General features: G+C 43.1%; 1 protein-coding gene across 2 annotated transcripts in view; it reads right to left on the bottom strand.

Moving 5' to 3' along the window:
• Nucleotides 1–9,501: 9,501 nt before the first annotated feature.
• The window catches only part of LOC143738113 (autotaxin-like), a 28,682-nt gene continuing 23,183 nt past the window's right edge, over nt 9,502–15,000 (bottom strand). For both annotated transcript variants that reach the window (XM_077230035.1, XM_077230033.1), the window contains exon 25: nt 9,502–11,050. In XM_077230035.1, the coding sequence (XP_077086150.1) occupies nt 10,883–11,050 (168 nt within the window). In that variant the 3' untranslated portion in view covers nt 9,502–10,882. The remainder of the gene's footprint in view (nt 11,051–15,000) is intronic.

The following is a 15,000-nucleotide window of genomic DNA, read 5'->3' as shown; positions in this document are numbered from 1 at the left end:
AACTCTGAAATTGGATACAAACTGTTTTATTCCGTAATTGCCCCTGTTGGTTTGTGGAGTTAACTACCGTAAAACTTGAAATAATGGCCGAGTCCCAAATAGACGCCTGTCTCTTTTACACGCCTGGTGTGGCGACAGGTTTGGGTAAATAAAGGCAAATAGACAAACAAATAGAGGCCGGGTCTGTTTTTTAGTTTCTGGTTGCAAACTAGCAGAGAGAGAGAGTCCCGACCGCGCGCGCGCACTCTCACGTCTTCAAACAACACGAGCGCTGTCTTGCTCTCTCTCCCTCGCGCATACTGTATTAATCAAAATCAATTGACACGATAGTAAAAGGTCGGAAGACTGCAGTTTCACGTGGAGCATTTGGAGATTTTTAGAGATTAGAGACTCTAGGAACAACATCTCAATGAACAACATCTCAACACTAAATTATAAAGGCCTGTCTCAAATACAAGATGATTCGACAATTTGGGAAAATAAAAGCCCAGGCTATTATTTGAAGTTTTACGGTACATCTAGCTAAAAAGTAAAAGCCAACAAGCTGATGTTGGTATTATTTTCTGATTTATACTTTGTAATAACAATGTCAAGGTAACTAAACAGAGGCTTTTATTCTTTATATCTCAACAGAAACTTAGACCCATTGACGAGTTTCTGCTGTTCCTGATGTACCTGTGGTTTTCCTCTCAGGGACCTTGCAGAGAGGTTCAGCATTCACCGCACTACTGCAAGTCGGATCATCTCCACATGGACTCATTTCCTGTACTGCCTGCTGGGAAGCCAGCGCCTTTGGATTCCTCCAGAGATAGTGAGAGCTCACCTTCCACCTGAGTTTGCAGCTTTTTCTGATACACAGGTGGTCCTTGATTGTACAGAGATATTCTGTCAGACGCCATCCTCACTGCTCCTTCAGAGTGAGGTTTTCTCTACCTACAAATCACACACTACATTCAAGGACATGATTGGCATGGCACCCCATGGTGCTGTCACCTTTGTGTCTGGACTGTATGCAGGCTCTATGAGTGATCGCGAGATCTTCAAGCAGTCGGGGATTGTAAAGCTTTTGAAGCCAGGTATGGCGATCATGGTGGACAAAGGGTTTGTTGTGGACAACCTTGCTCCTTGTAAGGTGTACCGGCCTGCCTTTCTCAGCAACAAACAACAAATGAGTCGAGAGGATGTCAGACAGACAAAGTCATTGGCACGTCTGAGAGTGCATGTGGAGAGGTGCATAAGGAGAGTGAAAGAGAACAAACTGTTCAACAAGGACATACCACTGTCTATATGCGGGAATCCTGATGAATTGTTCAGTGTGGCCTGCTTCATGGTCAATTATCAGAATGGGCCATTAGTGAAGGCATGGGTAACTCAGCAATGAATTAAAGATCCATCTTGCTTCTTAAAAACATTATTTGTGTTATTGTCATTATTACATTAGCTTTGTTTTTACTGACTTGAAATGAAAATAAAAACATACCAGAGATGTCATTAGAACATGTAGAATTAAATAAGGAAATACTGAACAACACTTATTCAATCATATATCAACAATCCACATAGCTTTTTACAATCGGGCTCTCATTTCAATCAGTAAAAAAGGTATGGTCTCAGTTCAATTTTAGGCCTGCATTAGTGACATTAGCTCTAGTTTTATAGAGATTTGTTAATTGTTCAATCGGCGTTGAGATTTCATTATTCAGTTTATCACTTCAGGTTTTCAGGTTAAAGATGAACAATAAAACCTAATATTTAGTTCAGACTTTGTACAGATTTGTAAAGATAAACAATAATACCTAATATTAGATCAGGCATTGTAAAGATGAACAATAATACCTAATATTAGATCAGGCATTGTAAAGATGAACAATAAAACCAGAACAAGAACATTTATCAACTGATTGGAACAGAACTGATTGAAAGAACCATTGACTTTTAAAAGATCAGATCAAGTAATGATAGAAAAAGAAATAATCCCCCCTCTCCCTTATAACCCTAGCGAACTCCGCATCCTTGTAAATTCTTTGTACAAGAAGGTCTTTCTCTGCAAAAACCACAAAATCACACCACTGCATTCCAGTGATAAGCAGCTGGCCTTGCACCTGCCAGTAGTAGCTGTGACCTGGCTTCAGGCGCAACGCGCCACTCTGCATGTGCAGGTACCCACAGTCCACATAGCTCTTCCCGTTGGGGCACTTCACCTCCACCAGCCCGAATGGTTGTGCCTCTGTTGGATCAAAAACAACACCATGGATGACAAGTCCTGATGGCCAGTAGTTGACATTTTTAATGTGGGAATATTCCTGAATAGCTACTGGCTCCAGTGCTAGTCCCCTCTTCATCAAGGCTGTCTGAACCCCACCTTTGCGGATGCGTTCTGCAAGGTTCTCTGCAGAGCTGTGACCTCGGACATGACACTCCTCCCGGAACCTGGAGGAGGTGAGCCTCATCTTCCTCAGGCTGTGCCACTCTGCGCTGTCACTCTGTTCCCTCGTGGACATCTCGATGGATCTTGCCATGTCGAAAGTGATGTTAAGCGACATTACATTTAGGTGTTGTTGGTGAGTGTACACAAAGGAACATGTGGTTGGGTCCAGCCTGTGACCATCTAACGGCAGGGGTGGTGGAGGGGGTGCGCCTGGGTGCTGGATGATTACTCTACTCGCTGGCACTGGGTGCTGGTATGAAATAGGGCTGGCTTCTTGAACCGTCCCAAAGGCTGACTCGACGAGGGGACCATCACTACTTGTGGAGAGTGTGGTAATTAGCGGAGCAAGGTCTGCCGTGAAGTCCTGGTATGCCTCGTCGACCTTCAGGACATCTGGGTCTGGCAAGTCCCCCCGCACTGCTTTGTAGCGCTTGCTCCTTTGAAAACAGTTAAGTCATAATTAGGAAATAAAAGACACAATAACTCTCAAAAAAAAAAAAAAGAATCTGACAATGACTGCAGAATACATTATTACTCAACAGTAGGGCTGGGTGATATGTAAAAAATATTTAAATTCTATATGTCATTTCAATATTGACGATTAACTTCTGGAAACAGATGGTTATAATCGACATTGCGATACTGGTGAGACAACGTCGATATACGATAAAATCTTCATATCACCCAGTCCTACTTGACAGTGAATATTACCCTACACCATCAGCAGCTGTGTACTGTCTTGATTTGGGTTTTGTTGAGATGAATACCATGTTACCCACTCTGCCTGGTTTCACACCCTATCAAGTAAACAAATAAAACAAACAAACTAAACTTAAGGACAGAAGTTGGTTAGCCACCATAACATACCATCACAAACTAACCACACTGATACACCAGACAGGCTTAGCAAGTTTCTCCAATCCCCTCTTAATGCAACTGGCAGAGCTACCATAGCTTACTGTAATAGATGTGATAATGATGTGCTTGTTTGTGATGTGTGCATTTTAAACAAGGTGGGTAGAGTTTATATCCAATTTAAAAAATAAGTGAAACATCAACAATTTGTGATTAGCCTAAGTTCTTAATACTTACCAGTCTTCGTGGTTTATGCCATCGCTGCTCAGTTTCTGTGCGGCTGAGGACAGGCGGTACTGCTTTCAGTTGCAACGTAGAGTATTTAGTTGTCTGATACAACACTGTGGTTGCAGAGAGCGGTCCCAGCCACACAGGAGCCCTCAGCCAAAGCAATTTAAATTGGTGAGCTGTCCTCAAACATAATCTATGAATAAAACATGATTTTAGTATTACAATTAGACTAAGCCATTAGATAACAACTATATAAAAAAAACAATAAACCAGAACAAATAAGCCAGCCTCACTATTATCTTAAAAAAATGTCTTGGCATTATAATACAGTTAGAACAACATTGTTAGTAAAGTGTTGAACAGGTTAGTATAGCCTAGATTGAGGGTACAAAATCAGCTCTTACCTCACACTGAACTAATGTACCCATAATGAACAGGCCTACTTAAACTTATGCTCCAAAGAACGGGAGCAGTAACAACCAGTTTCTGGGGTATCCATGAAAGTATAGTTCAGGTTTAAATAAAATAAAGAGAATTTTATTATTGTTATTCTACATCCACATCACCAACTATAGCCACACAAATAGCCCAAAATCTTACTTGAACTGGTTTAACACATTTTTTGCGCCCTACTCTGAGGTCGTGAGGCTTCTCATGCTTCCTCATGGACCTCTAACATACAGCCCTGATGGTCACCCTCCCTGCAGGATCTTTGTTTGACACTGTGGGAATTCAACATCATTCATGCAATGTCAGACAAAACACACTGGACTTCTTTTCAACATGGTACAGATCTTTTTTGTAATTGTTATACACATTGTCAAATAAATAATCAGAAAATACTGTAGTTTATTAAGGTTAAATATAGCTAATCACTCTTCCTAAAAAAATGCACACTTACATTCTCATTTTGTCATGATACAACCAGACACAGGTAGATCCAAACGCAGCGTGAGTTTATTAGAGGGTAGTCAGACAGGCAAGGGTCACAGACAGCAAACACAGCATAGGAGACAAGGCAATACTCAGAGTCCGATAACCAGGCGGGAAGACAGAGGCAGGCGGCAGACAAGACGGAATCCAGGAAACAAGCGATGGGTCAGATACACAGACAGGACTAGACTAGGAAAAGCTTGGTGATGTCCACAACAGTAAAACAAGACTTAGCAATGAGTGATAGTTAGAGTGGAGTATAAATGAGTGCGGAGCTGCGTGAGGAAATCGATGCAGGTGTGAGTGATCAGTGGAAACAGGTGTGTGTGAAATCAGTTCAGGGTGTGTGCATGATCAGTCCCAGGGAAGGCAGTGCAGGGGTGGAGCACCCTCTAGTGACACTCGAGGGCAATCCAGCCGAACATCGTCACATAACCCCCCCTTTAAGGAGCGGCTTCCAGACGCTCCAAAGAATATCCAGGTGGGGGGCAGAGTGAAGACGATCCTGGGGGAGGGACGGAGGGCCAGGCCCGTGCAGGGGAACGGGACAAGGAGGTAGCCAAGGCGGGCCTGGGCCGCAGAGCGTGGGCGACCAGGGCGGAGCAGGACGTGATGGCGGCCAGGGAGGAGCAGGACGTGATGGCGGCCAGGGCGGAGCAGGACGTGATGGCGGCCAGGGCGGAGCAGGATGACCCAAAGGCCAGGGCGGAGCAGGATGGACCAATGGCCAGGGTGGGGCCCCCTCAGGCCTCCCTGGGTGTGAAGACCTCACGGGCAGCCACGGCAGAGACGACCCCTCAGGAGACCACGGTGGCACGCCCCTCATTGTCCCTTCGTGGCCTCTACTGCCCACCTCCAAAAAATACTTGGGGGAACCTACGGGGACATAGACTGGAACTGGAGGCTTCGGGGGTTCGGCTGCCGGCTTCACTAAAGGTTTCGGAGGTTCGGCTGCAGGCGGCTCTGGCAGTTCGGTAGCAGGCTCTGGTTCAGCTAGGCAGACGTGAAACTCAAGCTTGTCATGGCTGACGTGAAGCTCAGGTTCGTCTAGGCTGACGTGAAGGGCAGGTTCGTCAAGGCAGACGTTAAACTCAGGTTCGTCGAGGCTGACGCGAAGCTCAGGTTCGCCGAGGCTGACGCGAAGCTCAGGTTCGTCGAGGCTGACGCGAAGCTCAGGTTCGTCGAGGCTGACGCGAAGCTCTGGCTCGTCGAGGCTGACGCGAAGCTCAGGTTCGTCGAGGCTGACGTTAAACTCAGGTTCGTCGAGGCTGACGCGAAGCTCAGGTTCGCCGAGGCTGACGCGAAGCTCAGGTTCGCCGAGGCTGACGCGAAGCTCAGGTTCGCCGAGGCTGACGCGAAGCTCAGGTTCGCCGAGGCTGACGCGAAGCTCAGGTTCGTCGAGGCTGACGCGAAGCTCAGGTTCGCCGAGGCTGACGCGAAGCTCAGGTTCGCCGAGGCTGACGCGAAGCTCAGGTTCGTCGAGGCTGACGTGAGGGCAGGTTCGTCAAGGCAGACGTTAAACTCAGGTTCGTCGAGGCTGACGCGAAGCTCAGGTTCGCCGAGGCTGACGCGAAGCTCAGGTTAGTCGAGGCTGACGTGAAGCTCTGGCTCGTCGAGGCTGACGTGAAGCTCTGGCTCGTCGAGGCGGACGTGAAGCTCAGGTACGTCGAGGCTGACGTGAAGCTCTGGTTCGTCGGCGCTGACGTGAAACGCAGGTTCGTCAAGGCAGACGTTAAACTCAGGTTCGTCAAGGCTGACGCGAAGATCAGGTTCGTCGAGGCTGACGCGAGGCTCAGGTTCGTCGAGGCTGACGTGTAGCTCTGGCTCGGCAGAAAGGAACCCTGGAACGGCGACCTTTATGGACTTCCGCGTTGAGATCAGTGGAGGATCAGCCATGCTGGAAACCAGTCCTGGGTAGCAATAGACCGATCCGATGGCAGCTTTGATGGTAGGTGTGACGTGAGGATTCTCCAGCTCGTCCAGCGTGACATGACTATACCCTGGTTCGGTGAATGCCGCGGCGTCGTGGAGCTCCTTCTCCATCTTACTCACAGCGAGAGCAGAACCACTCAGTAGAAGTGCCATGTCAATATACTGCATTAAAGTACCGTGGGGATCATGAATGGGCATCAGTGACCGGAGCGGAGCGCGAACCATTTTGGCCAACCTCTCCAATGTTGAGGTGAGTTGATCCAGCTGATCCCGGTGTACAGCGATCAGATCCGCATTGGCTGACTGGGAGGCATACAAGGCTGACAAGCTGCTGGATCTGTTTATGGCTAAGTCTTCTGTCATGATACAACCAGACACAGGTAGATCCAAACGCAGCATGAATTTATTAGAGGGTAGTCAGACAGGCAAGGGTCACAGACAGCAAACACAGCATAGGAGACAAGGCAATACTCAGAGTCCGATAACCAGGCGGGAAGACAGAGGCAGGCGGCAGACAAGACGGAATCCAGGAAACAGGCGATGGGTCAGATACACAGACAGGACTAGACTAGGAAAAGCTTGGTGATGTCCACAACAGTAAAACAAGACTTAGCAATGAGTGATAGTTAGAGTGGAGTATAAATGAGTGCGGAGCTGCGTGAGGAAATCGATGCAGGTGTGAGTGATCAGTGTAAACAGGTGTGTGTGAAATCAGTTCAGGGTGTGTGCATGATCAGTCCCAGGGAAGGCAGTGCAGGGGTGGAGCACCCTCTAGTGACACTCGATCTTTATTAATTTAGGTCCTAAAAATACCAGTGAGGAGTTCCAAACTTTCCTGAAAAACAACGGGATTAAACACTTAACATCTGCTCCTCACCACCCGGCAACTAATGGATTAGCTGAACGCTTTGTATAAACCTTTAAACAGTCAATGAAAGCAAGTAGAAAGGAGGAAGTGTCACTGCAACAGAAAATTGCCAACTTTCTGCTGGCGTACAGAAATACTCCACACGCTACTACTGGACAGTCACCGGCAATGTTGTTTATGGGACAAAACTTGAGATCTCGCTTGGATCTACTGAAACGGACATTCAAAAACATGTGTCAATCAAACAATGTTCACCCATTCAACAAAAAAGGAAACTGAGATCATTTGACGTTGGACAAAAAGTACTGGCAAGAGACTATCGCAGCCAGAGTGACAGATGGCAACAAGCAGAAATTTTGTCACAAACTGGACCGCTCTCATACACTGTGAGTGTGGAGCCCAATGTCGTCTGGCGCTGACACGTTGATCAACTTTTGGATGCTTCACCTGGAAAGGTGACTCGTCAAGCTGTGACATCTGCTGTTCTACCGAATCTAGGGGACAGTACTACAACACCGGACATGACAACTGTGGAAAATATGCTCACACCAGAGACAGTGAACATACCTCAACCAATGACAAACCTGCCTGATCCCCTGGGACGCAGATATCCTGAGAGGGTGCGCAAACCTCCGGACAGACTTGATTTATAACATTAAGAAATAAAGGAAGAGAAAGTGTTCTGTTTAAAAAAAAAAGTTATTGAAATCTTGTGAAATTTGAATTGTTTCTAAATTGGATATTGGTGTTGAGTCGAGTTCAGCCAATTTAATTTTTGTTTGATGATTTATAAGTGCATCAAAGCTGGAAGGGAGGAATTGTTATGTATTTACTCTGATTTCAATGCATAGAAGTAGGCACTACTTTGTGTCGCGTTAGAACATTGCGCTCCACTATGAATGTGTGCTAAGTCAGCGGATTGACATATGTACTTGTGTGGGTGCGACCCTTGCTCAGTAAACAGAAGCATCTTAAACGTTACTGCGAGTCTGTGTTTCTTAAGAGTTATGTCAAGTGAATAAACATAACAATGACCATAACTTAAAAAACATGAACAACCAACCTAGAAGTAAAGCAGTCCTAATATCAAATAACGTTATACAAGCATTTACTCTAGAAGTTCAGCTGTTTCCTCTCTACTTCTCACTCATAATGTGTATAAACTGCAGGAGACAGGTTAAACAAAGATGTTAGCTTAGAATGTCAGCAGGTTGCATAATACTTTTTAATTAAATAAATGTATTAAATAAATGTAATAAAATGTATTAATACAATTATTAATAACAATATTTTTTATTACCTTATTAAATGTATGCATCATCTTTCATATCAAATTCTTACATTTGATCAATAAATTCAGTAATAATAATAAGACACTATAGGGCTGTTACCCATCAAATTAAATAATTTGCACTGCAAAATGACAACTGCAATAAATAATGTTATGAGTTTGATGTTTTAAATACATTTTTTAATATACAAATTAACAAAATGCCAGTGACCGTCTTAATTAGTGAGTCATTCATACAAAAGATTCGTTCAAAACGCTGAACCATTCAGTAACAAAAATCTTCCAATCTTTGGAAATATTTTCTTCGGTGAAATAGAACAAAAACAGTTAATATTGTTTGTGTGTAAAATGTATGTAACTTAATTATAAATATTAACTACGCTACTTGTTTACTGAACAATAAATTCAATGTGACATTTTCAATCGTGATAATATTCAGCGAAACAGCTCCCTTAGTTGTGTTATGTTAAACTAAATCATATGTTATAAGAAAAAACTAGAATTTTTACCTCAGTACATTTCTTCAGATTTCACGCGTTTGTTTCGATTTCTCCACGATGTAACGTTAGACGATAGTAATTGGGCGCTACCGCTTACATTTGCCAGCAGTTCAACACTAAGTTAACGAAGAAAAAAGTATTTACAGATTAAACTGACCTGCACTTGAAGGCCTGAACAGGTCAGTAATTTTGTAGCATTTTGCCTGGAGTGTTTTCTTTTTCTTTGTAAAATAAAACGCTGGCTGGCAGCATGGCCACCGGGCCTGCACACACACACACATAAGTGAACAGCAACACGTGACACACTCACACACACACTCATTCTCACACACTGTATGTGAACAGCAACAGGTAGGTGACACACACACACACACACACACACACACACACACACACACACACACACACACACACACACACACACACACACACGTACGTGAACAGTAACACGTGACACACCATGTTTTACTGACAGTTCAATAATTTTATTGACGGAACGAAATCTTTAAGGTCACTCATTAGTAAGACAGAGCATCACTCGCTGAGAGTCATGTGACCTTGTGCCACCAATAGGAAGCAGTGATTCACTGTCACTAAACACGCACAAATACACCGTTCACGCGCTTGCTTACTCATGTTTTCACGAGCTAAAGACCAATCCAGAGTGTACAGAAATAAACCAGAAGGACAAAGAAACACACACACACACACACACACACACACACACACACAGTGTTTATGCTGCGTTCACGCCACGTCGTAATCACCGTAAATCAACCTCAAACTCGGAAATAAGCTTTTTTATGGCAACACCAAATACATCGGTGCAATTTGAATTTGATCAAAAGACACGGCAATAAAACACGGTAACTTTACAGTAAAGTCCCATTAGTTAAAGAATCACATTACATTTGTACATTTAGATACATTTGTTACAGTATTTAATTATCTATGTTAATGTTACTTAATAAAATTCCATATGTTAATTTTTAGCTCATATATCTCATTAAATAATATTAACAGATACAACTTTTGTTTTAGTAATGTTTAAGATAATGTTGAAATAAACATTACACTGTCTTGTTTTGCAGTACACATATCTAAACATTCTTAGAACAAAAATCTGCAGATAGAGTCAGAAAAATAAAATAAAATATATTTCTGACTCCATTAGCAGATGTTAGTTCTTGTTTTAAGCACAAACTCAATTTATTTTGATGATTTCTCAGTAAACAAGTCTTAATATCTTCAGTCACTGTTGTTCTCCAGTAAATGTATGTTGATTTAAGAATGTTTAGATATTTGTGCTGGAAAACAGGACAGAAACACTGAGGAAGAACATCAGTTATTGCAGCGCCATGATTAATAAACGCAGCATTTTTATTGTTAGTTCATGTTATTTAACTAATGTTCACAAATGCAACCTTTTTTAAAGTGTTACCAAGTCATTATGCAAATGCATCATTAATAAACTTATCGTTTATTTAACGAGACATGAGATAGTTATGCAGATCTCTGCTATAGTGACTGCATTGTATGTCTTTTATTTATTTTCAGGTCTATCATGCATTATTAAGACATTAACAAAAATCAAAGATAGTCATTATATAGTGAAATAACTCCGGTAATCCCGGTGTGGCGTGAAGACTCTGTTATTGCGCATTGAGGAACTGTTATTGATATTATTTTTATTGATATTACTTATTGATGAAATGTGTTCTGAAGTGGGACTGTGGATGTGAGACAGTTTCATCATTATTAGCTTTTATGTGAATAATAAATATGACACAGTGTATAAAACTATACAGTGAAAGCGTCAGGTGCGGTGAGTGTGAGGCGTTCCATCAGCCGTCGTCCTCGAAGGTCCTCATGTGTGTTTTGAGCGCCAGAACGCGTGTGTATGGCAGGCCGGTGGCGCGGCAGAAGTCCAGGCCCGTGAGCAGCTCCACGTCTCGCACGCGTGCGGTGTGCAACTTCAGCAGGTCCTCAACCCAGCGGGTCTCGTCCTCACGCTGCGGGACACAACAGCGTTCGTTAGAGCGGCTCACGAGGCTCTTTCCTGTATTTGACATTATATTATGAAACAATTATAATTTTTTTGATTATATGGGTTAAATTCAAAGTTCAAATATTCAAAGTTCAAATATTCAAACAGTCAAATATTCAAAGTTCAAATATTCAAAGTTCAAATATTTAAAGTTCAAATATTCAAAGTTCAAATATTCAAACAGTCAAATATTCAAAGTTCAAATATTCAAAGTTCAAATATTCAAAGTTCAAGTATTCAAAGTTCAAGTATTCAAAGTTCAAATATTCAAACATTCAAAAGTTCAAAATATTCAAACATTCAAAAGTTTAAATATTCAAATGTTCAAATATTCAAATGTTGAAATATTCAAAGTTAAAATATTCAAAGTTCAAATATTCAAAGTTCAAAGTTCAAATATTCAAACATTCTAAAGTTTAAATATTCAAATGTTCAAATATTCAAATGTTGAAATATTCAAAGTTAAAATATTCAAACAGTCAAATATTCAAAGTTCAAATATTCAAAGTTCAAATATTCAAAAATTCAAATATTCAAAGTTCAAATATTCAAACATTCAAACATTCAAATAGTCAAAGTTCAAATATTCAAACATTCAAAAGTTCAAATATTCAAAGTTCAAATATTTAAAGTTCAAATAATCAAAGTTCAAATATTCAAAGTCAAATATTCAAACAGTCAAATATTCAAAGTTCAAATATTCAAAGTTCAAATATTCAAAAGTTTAAATATTCAAATGTTGAAATATTCAGTTCAAATATTCAAAGTTCAAATTTTGAAACATTCAAATATTCAAACGTTCAAAAGTAAAAATATTCAAATGTTCAAATATTAAAAATGTTTAATATTCAAACATTCAAACATTTAAATATTCAAACATTTAAATATTCAAAAGTTCAAATATTCAAACATTCAAATATATTTTGACATTCAAATGTTCAAATATTCAAACGTTCAAACTCTAAAATATTCAAACACTCATATGTTCAATAGATGTCATCCAGTAAGTTATAAAATGAATTTGTAGAGTTTGTTTGTCTCTAATGTCAGCTTCTTATGTTGTTTTCATGAAAAGCTCTGCCCATGTGCAAATGGTTAGATGTGAGTTTCGTAACCGGTGAGTTGTGTAACCGGTGTGAATGGTTAGGTGTGAGTTGTGTAACCGGTGAGTTGTGTGTACTTTACTACACAGTTCACCAAATCATGTTATTTCCAGTTTGCATGAAGAAATGTCAGATATTCCCAGGAAAAAGAACAGCATGACTTATGAATCATAAAGCAGTGTCAGTGCAGCCTAAACAACAGCTGACTGTGTGTGTGTGTTTGTGCGTGTGTCAAGTCAAGTCACATTTATTTATACAGCGCTTTTTACAATAGAGTGTTTCAAAGCAGCTTTACAGAGATAACAGGAGAATAATGCAAGAGTTTGTTTCTAGAAGAAAACGTCTCAGGTTACGTATGTAACCCTGGTTCCCTGAGAGGGAACGAGACGCTGCGTTGAGACGCGGTGGGAACGCTCTGCGTGATTGCGTCGTGAAGCACGTGTATAATCAGTCCAATGGAAGAGCGAGACGTCATAGGCGGGTGACGTCATAGACCAGGAAGCTATAAAGCACACCAGAAAACAGACCTCGACAGCTTCAGAAAAAGCCTGAAGCAAGTCGATCAGGGCATGCAGGAAGTATGGCAGGAGAACGCAGCGTCTCGTTCCCTCTCAGGGAACCAGGGTTACATAAGGTAACCTGAGACGTTCCCTTTCAAGGGAACTCGAGCTGCGTTGAGACGCGGTGGGAACCCCATACCCACTATGTCATAATGAGATGAGAATGCCCGTTCTGTGTGGAGTCCTTGCGCACACTAAGAAGCAAACAGCCTAGCCCAGGGAGTGGAGAGGTCTAGGTCATAAAATCTGACAATGTATGTGGTGAGGACCAGCCTGCCGCATTACAAATGTCCTGAAGGGAAACCCCCGAAACGAAAGCCTAGAGGCAACCATACTCCTTGTAGAATGGGCCTGAACAGCCATAGGTGAACGCTGTCCGGCAGCTTCATAAGCAAATGAGATAGCCTCAACTACCCACTTGCTCATTATCTGTTTAGATGCAGGGCAACCTATCTTAAGTTACCCGAAGCAGACAAATAATTGTTCTGATATACGCCACTGAGCAGCTCTGTGGACATACGCATCCAAAGCCCGGACAGGGCATAACAGATTTAAGATTTTCCTGATCTGGGGTATTAAAGGTGGAGGACAGAAGGCCTGGAGCACAAATGACTTGCACATTTAGTAGGGAACTAAGAAATACAACCCGACCTGGGGTGAAGAAATACTACCACCAAACCAGGTGCAAATCCAAGAAGTGCAGGCCTCAGCCTCATGTACCACGGAGAAGACGAAATTAGGGATCTCTCCTCAGAGATAGCCCAGCAAAGAAACATTCATTACAGAAATCAAGTACTGTACCAACAGGGCAGAAACAAGATTCAGAAGGCGTTCTCTGCACCAGGCAGAGAACAGTTTCCATCTCAATGCATATTTAGTCTTCTCGTAGAGGGAGCTCTGGACTGGAGTATGGCCTCCACGACCTCGGTCGAGAGACCTGAATCTATGAGCTGGGCCCCCTCAGAGGCCGAGCCCACAGTATCCATAACTCCAGAGCTCCCAGGAGCAAAGATATCGGGAATGCGTACAGGTTTAGCGTCAACCACACCTAATACATCACGTCCAGTCCAAGCGGAGCTGGATGCGTGAGGGAGGACCTCAAAGGGCAATGCATTGTACAAACGATGCGAAAGGTCGAATTTAGTTGACCGAAGTTCTCCCTATGAAGCTCCACCACCTTGGGGTGAAGTCTCCATTCCCCGGGCCACAGCCCCTGCCTCAACAGGATATCTGCTCTGATATACGAGACCATCAGTGTGTTGTCCGGACCCTTCGCCGAGCGACCACTCATGATTGCCCCCGACTTGTGAGGGAAGCATCCGTCGAAAGCATTAAGCGTCGACAAGAAGCCCCCAACACTGGGCCTGGGCGAGGAACCAAGGTTCTTCCACATGACCAAGGCACGAAGGCATAGCAGCGTGACCTTGATCCTGGAAAACGGATTTCCCCTCAGAGAAAACCCCTTGGTCCTGAGCCACTACTGCAGGGGTCTCATGTACAGAAGGCCAAAAGTAACTACGTTTGGTCGTAACTGCCATGAGCCCCAACCAAAGACCTTTCACCGAGCGGCCACTCATGACCGCCCCCCATCCTGTGAGGGAAGCATCCGTCGATAGCGTGACGGGTCGACAACAAGCCCCCAGCACTGGGCCCTGGGCGAGGAACCAAGGATTCTTCCACTGAGCTAAAATCAACCAATCGTCGATATAATTTAATACGCGAATGCCCTGGAATCTCAGAGGAGCCAGAGCTGCATCCACGCATATTGTAAAAGGTGCGGGGTGATAACCTAGGCCGAATGGAAGAACCCGATACTGGTATGCTTCGCCCCTGAAAGCAAAACGCAAGAACCTCCTCTGATGAGGATGGATAGATAAGTAAGCGTCCTAAGTCTATTGTGACAAACCAGTCCTCAGACTGAGTCTGTGACACAATCATATTTAGCGTAAGCATACTTTGAACTTAAGATTCTGAAACCTGCTGTTTAAATGACGCAGGTCTAGAGTAGGACGCAACCCCTCTTTCGGAACAATGAAGTAATGGCTGTAAAACCCTGACTGTCTGCCGGGAGGAGGAACCCCTTCTTCAGCTCCTTTTGCAGAAGTGTCAGTACTTCCTGCTCCATAACCAAAGCCTGCTCGGGTTCCACCACAGTGGGGAGGACCCCTAGAAATCTGGGCGGACAAGAACCGAATTCTAAACCCTTTCCTATAGTGTGCAGGACCCACCGAGAAATATGTGGCGGTAGTTTC

This window comes from Siphateles boraxobius, unplaced genomic scaffold, assembly GCF_051911475.1.
Source record: "Siphateles boraxobius isolate OS27281-9 unplaced genomic scaffold, OSU_SipBor_1 138, whole genome shotgun sequence".
Taxonomy (NCBI): Eukaryota; Metazoa; Chordata; class Actinopteri; order Cypriniformes; family Leuciscidae; genus Siphateles; species Siphateles boraxobius.
This window is presented reverse-complemented; position numbering and strand designations above follow the sequence as displayed.